The sequence below is a fragment of the Neophocaena asiaeorientalis genome, unplaced genomic scaffold, assembly GCF_003031525.2.
Source record: "Neophocaena asiaeorientalis asiaeorientalis breed wild unplaced genomic scaffold, Neophocaena_asiaeorientalis_V1.1 scaffold87, whole genome shotgun sequence".
In the NCBI taxonomy this organism is placed as follows: domain Eukaryota; kingdom Metazoa; phylum Chordata; class Mammalia; order Artiodactyla; family Phocoenidae; genus Neophocaena; species Neophocaena asiaeorientalis.
This window is the reverse complement of record NW_020175432.1, coordinates 1887878-1900912: the sequence shown is the minus strand read 5'-3', so window position 1 is coordinate 1900912 and position 13035 is coordinate 1887878. Positions and strand designations below refer to the sequence as shown.

The following is a 13035-nucleotide window of genomic DNA, read 5'->3' as shown; positions in this document are numbered from 1 at the left end:
CAGGGGGGACTCACAGGATGAAGGTGCGGGGTTTCTGGAGCCGACTGAGGGACTGGAGAAGCCTACGGGGGTCGTCACCCTGCCAGGGCAATCCTTTGATGGTCTTGATGATTTGGTCATGCAAATCGCTGGGTGGGGGGGAAGGGTGCAGTGATAGAGAGAAGACCAAGTTAGAGCAGCGGGCCCGCCACCTCAGGGTCCCTGGCACGGTCGGGACCGTCCTCAGGCCACTGGAGCCAAAACATGCAGCTGGGGGAAGCCTGAACACTGCCGCCACTCCCTCCTGCACCAAGAAGAGGGCTTCAGCCGGGAGCAGCAGCCCACCCCAAGGAGGCTCCGCCCTCCCGGGAGGCAGGGGGCTGGGGCCACTTCCGGCTGAACAGAGTTTGCAACATGGCATCTCGGATCGCTGGAAAAGGCCTCACGTCTAAGCGCCTTTTGGAGTCTGTAAAAAGTATCAAGGGGCTACTGAAAACAGAAGACCGGGGAGGTCTCTGTGGGAAGCAGCAGATTGGTTTCTCCTGATGGTTCTGTGGGCTGCCTCCTTGTGGGCTTCAAGAAATGCCTTGCGAAGAACAAATTGGAATTCACACACGGATTATCAACCTGGGGCGATGCCGCCCCCTGCCCCCCATCCCCCATGCTTGGCTGTCCTGACTGGGGGAGGGGGCGCTATCGGCATCTGGAGAGTGGAGGCCAGGGATGCCTCTCAATTCCTTGCACAGGACGGCCCTACCACAGGGTGACCAAGCAGAGTGCCAAGGGTGAGAAACCCTAGTTGAAGATCCTTATCCTCCAAAATTCAACCTTATTATCTTTGTTTTGTTCAGTTGCCGTGGGTTCAGGGCTGAGCATACATTTTAGGTGTGAGGATGAGAATGGCTTAGAGACAAAAATTGAATGCTCGCGAAAAATGTCTAGATGACAAATGTTTTGGATAGAACTTCTAGAAATGAGGTGGCGATGGCTGCAGGATGAGCTGGGACCTTCTCTCTTTTGTAAAAATTCCTTGTTCCAGTTATTTTAAATACATGTTTAAGCTCTGAGCAGTTGGCCTGGGAAGACCCCGATCGGCAGCCCCTTGTCTGTGTTCCATGCACCATGCCCAGGGCCAGAATGGCCACACTTACCTCTGCTCCCTCACCCTCCAGGGAGGCACAGAGCAAAGACAACAGAGGGGTCACGTTTCACCTCCACACCCTGAGCGGTCAGTGCAGCGGCCAGAGCTCCTGATGACAACGAGGCCCTCGGCTCCAGCCCACACCCCCCTGACGTGGCCAAAGCTGGCGAGAGCGCCCCTCGGCTCGCCGATCCCCCTCTTGCTCTGGATACTGCGCTGAGCACCTCGGGTGACGGCTCCTCTGGGCGTGCCTCCCTGGTCTTGGGTTCGAAGGCCCTTGCTTCTACTTACTTCTTGCTTTCATAGAAAGCAATGATGTCCTCAAAAGCGTTAATATCGAACTCCTCAGAGCCGTCAAATGAGAAATCTAGCATTGAGCAGCTGAAAGGGAGAATCTGTATAAACTAAATGCGCTCTTGGGGCAGGATTCGCAGCCCGGGGGCCAGGCCCTGGGGAGACCAAGTGGGTCAGGGGCCACTTTCAAATACTGGGACGTGGTTTTTTTTTTTTTTTTTCTCTTGCCTCCTTTTGGGTGAAAAAGCTGATTTAAAAATGCACCTTTTTAAAAGCAGGAAAATGACACGCTGCTTTCAGACAAACGACATGGGGTCACTTACCTAGGTGCTAGCTCTACCTCCACACATATGCGTTTGTGAATCTCCTGAGGGAGTTTTTATTATAAAGTGTTCAAAAATAAAACGACTTTTTCATGTTTTGAAGTTTAGTGACTCGCTCCTGGGGAATTTGTTGAGTCTTGAGAAAGAGATTGGGGACTCAGCTGCCCCAGGGCCTTTGCACATGCTGCCCCCATGGCTAGCACACCCTGCCTGCCTTGTCTGGCCCAAGTGGTCCCTTCTCAATGTAGCCTGCCTCTCTCAGGCTGCCAGAAGGGTCCCTCCCCTGGCTTTGTCATGGCCTCAGATGTGTGTCCAGTGTAGCCTTTTTTAATCCTGGAAGCACAAGCCTGCTCACTTTTACACTCAGTAGCAACTGGGGTACGTGGAGGACCCTTGGCCATTGCTAGGTGGCCACGAGACACCCTTATAGGCAATGGTGCATCTGTGTTTCTGACTGAGAGTGAAGGAACTTAGCCGATCGGCTTTCGGGACACCCCAGGCAGGCTAAGGGCGGAAGTGCTCTTAAATCAAGCTTGTTGCTCTGTGAGACCAGCAGCCCTTTGGCCCCACCCGCCAACGGTCATGACCGGCCATGAAAAGCTCCTTTGTAAACTGAGCTGCCCACGTCCCCCTATCGCAGATGATGCACGAGGCCTGCCTCGCAGAAATGCGGCCACCAGATGCCGTTACTTCTGGGTCTTTCTGGTTCAAGCGGCTGCTGTGTTCCTTATTCTGGTCAACCCCGACCTGGGTTCAGAGTGTCGGGTTTCTGGCGCCATTTTAAACAATGCCGCTGACTACTGGCTTCACTTGGGATAAATCAAGGTCTCGCTCACCGGTACAGTTTTTCCGATGGGGTGCTGGCTCCTCTCTGCAGCTCTCCCAGGTGACCTCGGGCACCAGAGCTGCCCAGACCTGCTGGGGACACAGAGCAGATGAAGTTTGGGGGGTGGGGGTCGCTTGTAGCTGAAGGGCTTTGTAACTTTTCCATGGAGGCTGTGATCCTGACTTGAGCCCGTTTAAAAAAAAAAAAAAGAAAAGGGCCTGACACTCAAATTTGGGCAGAACGGGGAACCGTGAAATGTTCCATTCCCCACAAAACAGCATCATCTATTTCCTACTGCTCATAAAGGCTTTAACCTTTTGGTCCTCCTTTAATCGACACCCTTACTAAAATGCCGTGGTCGGTATCTCGAGCTGATTGACCCTGGGGGAGCCACTCAGCTCTTCTGGGCCTCAGGTTATCCTCACAGAAAAGTGGTGACACACCTTCCTGCCTTGTGCGGATGAGGTTAACTTATACACCCCGCTACAGACTTTCAGACTGGGACGATAAAAGACCTTGGGAGCTAATTTACAACAGCCAAGGCATGAAAGCAACCTAAATGTCCATCAACAGATGAATGGATAAAGAAGATGTGGTATATTTACACAATGGAATATTACTCAGCCATGAAAAAGAATGAAACAATGCCATTTGCAGAACATGGATGGACCTAGAAATTATCATACTAAATGAAGTGAGTCAGACAGAGAAAGACAAATTTTATATGCTATCACTTATATGTCGCATCTGAAAAATAGTACAAATGAACTTATTTACTAAACAGACTCATAGACATAGAAAACAAACCTATGGTTACCAAAGGAAAAGGGTGGCGGGAGGGATAAATTAGGAGTTTGGGATTAGCAGATACAAACTATTATATATAAAATAAACAACAAAGTCCTACTGTATAGCACTGGGAACTATATTCAATATCTTGCAATAAACTATAATGGAAAAGAAAAAAAAAAAAAAGAGTTTGGGGAGCCAGATAGAAGTGCTGGTTGTACAACCTTGGGAATGTGCTAAATGAAATGAAAATTTACACTTTGCAATGGACTATGAGTGTCCTCTTCTCAACAGTGACCTGGGGACCCTCCTACCTGCAGCCTTTTCAGCCCTCTCGGCCCGCAGGCGCCCGGCCTCCCGGAGCACGGCCATGGCCTGGATGGCAGCCCGGAGCACCGCCCAGCGGAACACGGCCACGGGGTCCATGCCGATGAGCTCCCGAACATAGGAGCTGTCGCTGCCCCGCAGGAGGGCCACTATGTCCGGCCGCATGTAGTCCATATTCTTCTCCCGGAAGTCCTGGTGGGGGGAGGCAGGAGGGATGATGGAGGCAGGTGGTCCCTTGCCAGTGCTGGCCGAGGCCCTGGGGGCCAGCATGGGAAGGACTAGTGGGCAGTGCATCTCAACAACAGAGACGTGGCTCCTGCCGTGGAGCCCTCGACAGTAGAGCCAGGGGTTTGACGCCAGGTCCGAGAGCCCTGGAACTTCGCCCAGCAAAAGCAATAAAGAGGAGGAACAGGGCTTCCCTGGTGGTGCAGGGGTTAAGAATCCGCCTGCCAATGCAGGGGACACGGGTTCGAGCCCTGGTCCAGGAAAACTCCACATGCCGCGGAGCTACTAAGCCCGTGCGCCACAACTACTGAGCCTGCGCTCTAGAGCCCACGAGCCGCAACTACTGAAGCCTGTGCACCTAGAGCCCATGCTCCGCAACAAGAGAAGCCACTGCAATGAGAAGCCCCAATAGCAACGAACAGTAGCCCTCACTCGCCTCAACTAGAGAGAGCCTGTGTGCAGCAACGAAGACCCAATGCAGCCAAAAATAAAATAAATAAATAAATGTATAAAAAAAAAGTTTAAAAAGAAAAAAAAAAAAAGAGGAGGGACAGAGCAAGTGCCAGAAGGAAGGGGCCTCCAGGGTACCCACGCCGTCCCCTTCCCGCCTCCCAGGCAGAGCGTGACTTGACTGATGACGGCAGCGGATGGCTGCGTACCTTGATCTGATATTTCACTTTCCCTGCGAAGTGCTGAATGATGAACGCCGGCTCCATGACGGGGGTGCCGAGGAAGTACCTGTTGTCCTCATGCTGCTGTTTGAACTTGGCCAGCAGGGTCTGGCTCGTGGCGTGGGGAAAGCTGGGAAGAGGATGCAAGACCTTTTAACTGCAGGAACCGTGGCCGGTCACCCACTCTGCGTTGCAGGTCGCGGGCCCTCCGTGGATGAGGTGGGCGGGTGTTTGGGCTCCTGCAGGCTGAGCACGGGGCCGAGGGCCGGGAACCTGCCACCTGGCTTGAAGAGGCCGCGAGCAAAGTGATGCACTTGGGGCTGTGGAGCAAACTTGGATCAGGCAGAGCAGACCGGCGCTCACGCGAACGTGCGGTCCGGGCAAGACTGGGACCTGGGCCTGCCGTGGGCAGCTCCTGGAATAATCCCAGGGCGGGGTGACGTCTGGTCTCAGGTCCATCTGCCCCTGGGTGCTGTGTCTTGGAGTGGGTCTTGCCCGTGTTCCTCTGTTAGAGGGAGGGCCCGGCAGAATGGGATAAAGCAGGGAGGGGGGCTGGGGGCAGGATAAGGGAGCCGTTGTACCTGGCTATTTTGGCCTCCCAGGAAGGAAATGCCACAGCCAGCTTTGGCATTCCCAGCCTCTGCCCAGCCTCACCGCAAAACATGGGTAGAAAGACGTGCCTCCAAATCCCCGATGCCTGGCTCCGTGGCTTAACAGGGGGCAGGGGAGGAGATTCTCTGTAGCTACAAGGCACATCATTGCCAGGGCCAGGGTGTGGAGCGTGAGAGATCCATTCACTCAGTTGTGGAAATAAATAACATTTTAACACACTATTTTAGAAAATTCAATTCAAGCCTTCTCCGCCCCTGCCCCCATTCCCCCAACTCCATGATGAACTAAAATAGCAAGACTTTTTTTTTTTTTTTAAAATAGCAAGATTTTCAACAAAGACAAATCCGACTCTGCTCAGCCCCGCCCTGTCTTGCACACTTCCCCCAGATTCGGCTCTGGGAGTTTCCTGGGAGTGATGATTTAGCTCTTCCTAGCACCCTGCCTCTTCCCTTGTCTGAACATTCTCTCCACAGATCCCGGCCTAGGATGGATGTGTCCTGTCCTGGACGGGACTTGGTCTGAGACAGGAGGTATGCCTGATTCACACCAGCCCTGAGGGGACTTCAGCAGCAAACAAGGGGCCTGATAAAGTGGTTGATAAAAAGACTGTCCACATCCGGACCCCCAGAACCTGTGAATGTGACCTTAGATGTAATCAAGTTAAGATGAGGGCATCAGGGGGAAATTCCCTGGCAGTCCAGTGGTTAGGTCTCGGAGCTTTCACTACCGAGGGCCCGGGGTTCAACCCCTGGTCGGGGAACTAAGATCCCACAAGCTGCGTGGTGGTATGGCCAAAAAAAAAAAGGGAGGTCATTAGGGTTGGCACTAATCTAATAGGACTGGAGTCCTTATAAGAGAGGATGAGACAGAAAGAGAGATGATGTGACTACAGAGGCAGAGATTGATTGGAGTGATACAGCCACAAGCCAAGAACACCTGGACCCCCAGAAGCTGGAAGATGCAAAGAAGCATCCTCCCCTAGAGCCTTTGGAGGGAGGGTGGCCCTTCCCACACTTTGATTTCAGCCCACCAATACTGATTTTGGACTTCTAGTCTCCAGAACTGTGAGAGAATACATTTCCGTTGGTTTAGTCTGTCTGCGATTTCAGGAGCTCTGGCTGGGTGACCAAGCATGAAGCACCTTAAAAATACCTTCTCCAGCCTTCATTGTGTCCTGTGGACGAGGGGCGGCAGGCTTGGTGGAGAGTCTCGCATCTGGGCCCGATTCCACGCCCTGCCCTTTGCAAGGACGCACCAAGCCCATGCCCAGTTTCTAGATTCAGGTCCCCCAATACTTTCCCGAGGACTCCCAGGAGGGTGTGTTTCCAAGTTCACAGCTATCTCGAGTGTTAATATTTCTGTGGTGGATGGTACTGTATTTTGCAAACGTGAGGTCAGGATTTGTGGCTGCGTGAGTCTGAGCAACTTGGAAGTTCTTGGGATGGTATGGATTTGGGGTGAGGCTCTGGGGCTGCAGAGCCGGAATGGTGCCCGGGTCTGCGGACGCACTGGGCCGTGGACACTCACTTGCTCTCTTCATCCAGGAGATAGAAGAGGCCGGTGGGCTTCTTGCTGATCAGATGTATGCAGCCAACGTTGTCCGTGTAGTCGATGTTGTGCCACGAGATCCCTTCGCTCTGGTACTCCTCCTGCAGGGTTCGAGGGGTATCCGGTAAGTTCATCATTTCATGGACATGTTAATATTTACGTAGCACACGTCATATAAAAAACATATTTTATTTACGCATGCTTGTACATATTTAAATATAAATGTGCAAATAACATAGAATGCACATTAATGTACCAATAGGAATATAACAATAAAACTATAAAATTATTCAATAAATGAACAGTTAGCCACAGGAATGCACATTGCCAAACATCTACAGTAGGTCCCCTACGTACGAACCTTCAAGTTGCGAACTCGCAAAGATGCAAACGTGCATTTGCATGTCCCATCACTTAAGTTAGTTCACGTGTCTGGCGTACATTGTCACATGCGTGCATCCTCTACAAGTGGTTGTGCAGCTTGCCCTCCGTCTCCTGTTGCTGAGGATCCTTCAGCTCTACCACCTCCCACCTCCTCTCCCTCCTCCAGTCAGTAACCCTTCTTTCCTGTTCACTCGCTGCCAGCCCCTGTATGCCAGCTGTTGTACTGGACTAGTGTACTTTTCAAGGTACTGTGCTGTACGATTAAAAATGTTTTCTTTATTTTTTGTGTTTGTTTTTTTTTTTAAATGAATTTATTTATTTTTGGCTGCATTGGGTCTTTGTTGCTGTGCACGGGCTTTCTCTAGTTGCAATGAGCGGGGGCTACTCTTCGGTGCGGTGCGCAGGCTTCTCACTGTGGTGGCTTCTCTTGTTGCGGAGCACGGGCTCTAGGCGCGCGGGCTTCAGTAGTTGTGGCACGTGGGCTCAGTAGTTGTGGCTCGTGGGCTCCAGAGCGCAGGCTCGGTAGTCGTGGCACACAGGCTTAGTTGCTCTGCGGCATGTGGGATCTTCCCAGACCAGGGCTTGAACCCGTGTTCCCTGCATTGGCACGTGGATTCTTAACCACTGCGCCACCAGGGAAGGCCCTGTTTGTTTGTTTTTTATGTATTATTTGTGTGAAAAGTATTATAAACCTATTACAGTACAGTACTATATAGCCAATGGTGTTAGTTGTATACCTAGGCTAACTTTGTTGGACTTAACGAACAAATTGTACTTACAAACGCGCCCTTGGAATGGAACTCATTCATAATGTAGGGGATTTACCGTATCACAGCAAAGTGCTGAAAATCACACGTAACCCCCCCCCCCAGGGGTCAGCAAGCTTTCTTTGTAAAGGGCCAGATGGTAAATATGTTAGGCTTTACAAGTTAGATGGTGTCCACACGATGACTCAGCTTTGCTGTTGTAGCGTGAAAGCAGCCACAGATGCTATGTCAACAAATGAGCATGGCCACGTGCCAATAACTTTGGGCGGCCCCTGCTCTGGAACTGCAATGTCCGACAGTCATATAATGTGAGAGACCCATGTCATTTCGAACTTCTAACAGCCAAGTTTAAAAATGTGAAAAGAAACAGGTGAAGTTAACTTTAACAATATACTTAATTTAACCCAACATACCCAAGGTGTATGATGTATGTCAACACATAATTGACATAAAAAATTACCAACAAGGCATGTTACATTCCCTCTTTTCCCCCCAGCTATGTCTTTGCAATCCGCTATGTATTTTGCATTTCCTGCACAACGCAATTCGGACCAGCCATATTTCAAGTGAGAAATGTGACTTTCACCCAAAAGACGTAAGAGTAAAATTAGCTAAGCATCTCTATAAACCCATCAGTTTTCTTTCCCCATCAGAATCAATCATGGGAAGGATGATACTTGGGTAAAGACGGCTGGTTATTTCTCAGGGTGAAGACGCGTTGAGACAGGATATCTTTATTGTTGACTGAAGCAAATCCTTACAAGGCAACTCAGTTTCTCTCCCACCAAAAGGACTTTCATGTCTGAGCAGAAAGAAGGTACAAAACTGAGCTGTGGCCCCAAATATCCCTGCCGTTTGCGTCATCCTGGGCTGAGTGGGAATGTTCCCAGACTCTCCCTCTTTTTTTTTGCGGAGAAAAATTCTGGGGCGGGTTTGATGACAAACCAGGTCCCAAGGGAGATCCCGGCTCTGGCTCATTCTTTTCCTCCTTGGGTGGGATGGGCGGATATGATGATATTTCCTTACCTGCTCCAGTTTGAAAATGTGCTGGTTGAAGTAATACTGGAGCTGCTCGTTGGCGTAGTTGATGCAGAACTGTTCAAAACTGTTCCTCTCGAAGTCTTCAAACCCGAAGATGTCGAGGACCCCAATGGACAAGCACTTGGGGAGACAGAGAGAATGGTTATTACTGGTGGGCCTTCCTTCAGGAGCAACCTGTCTGCTGGTGAGGGCCTTAGAACCCGTAATATTAAACAAGGAGCCCCGTGGTTTTTTGATTTTTGGTTTTTGTTTTGTTTTGGGGCCACGCTGCATGTCATGTAGGATATTAGTTCCTGGACCAGGGATTGAACTGGTACCCCCTGCAGTGGAAGCCCGGAGTCCTGTGTTTTCATTCTGTGCTGGGCCCTGAGAATCGCATCCCGTTGGTTCCCTGGCCCTGCCCTGGGAAGAACTGGCCTGTGCCCGACCGACTGCAGCTGATGTCATGGGTTGCCTGCCGAGGGTGTGTGGTCCTCACCGAGACGGACTCTTCCATGTCCTTCTTGTTGAGGAGGGCGTGGTTGATCCGCAGCACAATCCAATCGAACAGGGCGCTGTATAGTGACTTGGCCATGGAGTCGCGGGCGGTGATGGCCTGTGGGTACAGAGCGGGTGTCACACCTTGGCGGGTCAGGCCCTGAGGTCTGTATGCACAGGTGGGGAGACTGAAGTGGTGACCTGAAACACCCAACTCATCTGACAAGCCCCTTTCTCACTTTGCACGCTGTCCCGTCAGCTTGGATGCCCTGGCCCACCCAAGCATGAAGCGTAAAGCCCTGACCTGGCAGCCTGCGGTTTGGCCTAGTCTTTCTCATGGGCCGGCTGGCCTCAGAGCACCCTGGGGACTGCGGCGGTGGGAACGCAGGCTCAGGGAGGGCACCATGGGAGAACGAACCAGGAGGCTGGGCTGGGTTCAAAGCCAGGTCCCTTGCGGTTCTGGGAGCACCATGGGCCCCACCACTGGGTGCCTAAAAGCAGCGATGGTCTTTACCACTTTTTAAGAAGGCTTCTTGGGGTCTAATTTACAAACAAGGAATTCCTTCTTTGTATGTTCTCAGATCTAAGTTGTGACAAGACTCACTTGGCCTGCTATCAAGATCTAGAACGAGTCCCTCTGGTTTTGTGGAAATGGAGCCGTGTAGGACGCAGCCCTGTACCTGGTCTTTTTCTGCTCAGCTTGGCGCCTCTGGGGAGCAGCCGTGCTGCAGGCTCAGGTGACCTGCGGCACCTTTCACGTACCACGGCTGGGTGCCTTTGCCCACAGGGGCTCCGGCTGTCTGCAGTACCCACTTCAGATGCCTGAGCAGCTTCCACCACCAGCTAAAAATCCAACCCCCCACCGTGGCTAGGTACTTTCCTGCTGCTCCCCGAGCTATAAGTCTAGAGGTGTAAAAACACAAGAAAAACACATCACAGAGAAAACATCGAGGCTGGCGCAAAGGCCAGGGAGAGGTGCCTTATCAAGATTTAGGGACCCACACAATGGTTGTAAAGGTCATGCTCAAGCCCTGGGGTTGGCAAGTTTTTCGGGCAAGGGCCGGTGAGTCAATAGAATCAGCTTTGCAGGCCAGCTCTGCAGGAGAGCAGCATGTTAATGACGGGCGTGGCTGTATGAAGATAAAGCTTTATTGACAGAAGCAGGCAGTGGGCTGAGTTTGGCCTGTGGGCCGCAGGTGGCTATCCTCTGCTGGTGAGAACCGGCGTGCCCGCTGAGCAGCTGGACATAGACACCACACACGTGGCCCCGGCTCTGGCCTCACGAGCTGTATAGGCTGCTTTGTGCCACACCTGAGCTCACATGAAAACCAGAGTGTCGCCAGGGTTCTCTGCTGTCACTTTAGGGGCAGGAAAAACACTACCCATGCCAGCTGTCCCTGGAGACTCCCCTTCTGCCCTGTGTATTCATATTTTCGGGCCTGGCACCTCACAGAAGCCCAGGGCAGCACTCACCTCGCTGAGACTATAGGGAAGGATGAGTTTGTCGTTGGAGGTCACTGTTTTTCTTTTGGTCAGAACTTCCACTAAGATTTCTCGCTTCACCTGTTTCAGGGTCAAGGGGTGGGGGGAAGGGATAAATTAGAAGCTTGGGATTAACAGATACACACTACTATTTTTATATAAAATCGATAAACAACAAGGTCCTACTGTATAGCACAGGGAACTATATTCAATATCTTGTAATAACCTATAATGGAAAAGAATCTAAATATATATTCATACGCACACACAAACACACATGTATATATGAATCACTTTGCTATACACCAGAAACTAACACAGCATTGTAAACCAACTATGCTTCAATTAAAATAATTAATTAATTAATTTTTTTAAAAAAAAAAAAGAGAGAGAGAGAGAGAGAAGGGGAGGAAAGTTGGAGAGCTCATGGACTGGATCCTTGTGTCACTGAGGCAAGGCGTGGGGAGGGAGGGAGAAGGACACCCAGCAGCTGGGCCGGGAAGTGGGCCCAAAGCCCACCCTCAGGGCTGCCAATCCACAGTGTGTGCTACGCCTGGTGTGTCTCAAAATTATCACCACCCACAGGCTTGCTCGATGGCCCTGACAGTGTGGTCACACAGGCCTGGGTGTCACTGCGGGCCTCGGGCCCAGGTGCTGCCTGGTGACCTGTATTAAAGCTGTCGCTGTTGGAGTGGGCTCCTGGCCTGGGTGCAGGGGCTGGGCAAGGGGCCCGGCTCTCCCCGACTGCCGAGTCCCATCCATGAGAAGTCAAGTGTTGGGGTAGCAGAGCAGCCCCGGTCTCCCAGCAGACGTGCTCACTCATCCTCATGAGCACAATAGGAGCTGGGGCTCCCTGACGCAGGGGCACTTTAAGAGCCACAGATGGAATGCATGCTTAGAAAACAGCCTCAGCACCACAGGTATTTGGGGCTGGGTCATTCTTTGCTGTAGGGGGACTGCCTTGTGCATTCCATTACGTCAAACAGCATCCCTGGCCTCCATCCACCAGAAGACAGTAGTACCCCCCAAACGACACCAGACACTGCCCAGCGCTCCTGGGGTTGAGGACAAGCGGACGAGGGGATGGTCCAATTACAAGATGACCCTGCTGATCAAAAGATGATATTTAAAAAAAATTATAGTTGATTTACAATATTATGTTAGTTTCAGGTATACAGCAAAGTGATTCAGTTTTATATACATATATAAACGATAATTTTGAAGAGCCTTTCAAGTGAGGGGTTGAGGTGGGAGAGCCCCAGAGGGAGTCCTTCTGAAATGAGGAAGGGTCAAAAAGATACCTGTACGCCAATGTTCACAGCAGCACTATTTACAGTAGTCGAGACATGGAAGCAATCCAAGTGTCCGTCAACAGATGAATAGATAAAGAAGATGTGGCACATATACACAATTGAATATTACTCAGCCATAAAAAAGAATGAAATAATGCCATTTGCAGCAACATGGATGGACTTAGAGATTATCATACTAAGTGAAGTAAGTCAGACAGAGAAAGACAAATATCATATGATACCACTTATATGTGGAATCTAAAAGAAAAGGATACAGGCACTTCCCTGGTGGTCCAGTGGTAAAGAATCTGCCTTCCAATGCAGGAGACGCGGGTTCGATCCCTGGTCAGGGAGCTAAGATCCCACATGCCATGGGGCAACTAAGCCTGTGAGCCACAACTACTGAGCCCGCACGCCACAACTAGAGAGAGAAAACCCACATGCCACACTAGAGAGAAGCCCATGTGCCACAAGGAAGAACCTGCATGCAGCAATGAAGATCCCACGTGCCCCAACTAAAAACCAATGCAACCAAAAATAAAAAATTTTTTAAAATAATTTAAAAAGTGATACAAACTTATTTACAAGAGAGAAACAGAATCAGACATAGAAAACAAACTTATGGTTACCAAAGGGGAAAGGGTGGGGCAAGGGATAAATCAGGTGTTTGGGATTAAAGTATACACACTATGGGGCTTCCCTGGTGGTGCAGTGGTTAAGAATTCGCCTGCTAATGCAGGGGACACAGGTTCGAGGCCTGGTCTGGGAAAAGCCCACATGCTGCAGAGCAACTAAGCCCGTGCACCACAACTACTGAGCCTGCGATCTAGAGCCCACAAGCCACAACTAAAGCCCAC

General features: G+C 50.9%; 1 protein-coding gene across 10 annotated transcripts in view; it reads right to left on the bottom strand.

The window, feature by feature from the left end:
* The window catches only part of MYO9B (myosin IXB), a 72448-nt gene that overhangs the window by 23463 nt on the left and 35950 nt on the right, over positions 1–13035 (bottom strand). For 5 of the 10 annotated variants that reach the window (XM_024767519.1, XM_024767525.1, XM_024767522.1 and 2 more), the window contains exons 7-15: positions 10878–10967; positions 9406–9522; positions 8913–9047; positions 6715–6836; positions 4564–4705; positions 3667–3871; positions 2574–2655; positions 1412–1501; positions 15–128 (exon numbers count right to left, since the gene is read on the bottom strand). In XM_024767519.1, the coding sequence (XP_024623287.1) occupies positions 15–128; positions 1412–1501; positions 2574–2655; positions 3667–3871; positions 4564–4705; positions 6715–6836; positions 8913–9047; positions 9406–9522; positions 10878–10967 (1097 nt within the window). The remainder of the gene's footprint in view (positions 1–14; positions 129–1411; positions 1502–2573; positions 2656–3666; positions 3872–4563; positions 4706–6714; positions 6837–8912; positions 9048–9405; positions 9523–10877; positions 10968–13035) is intronic. The other 5 variants (XM_024767520.1, XM_024767523.1, XM_024767524.1 and 2 more) reach the window with 5 other exon arrangements.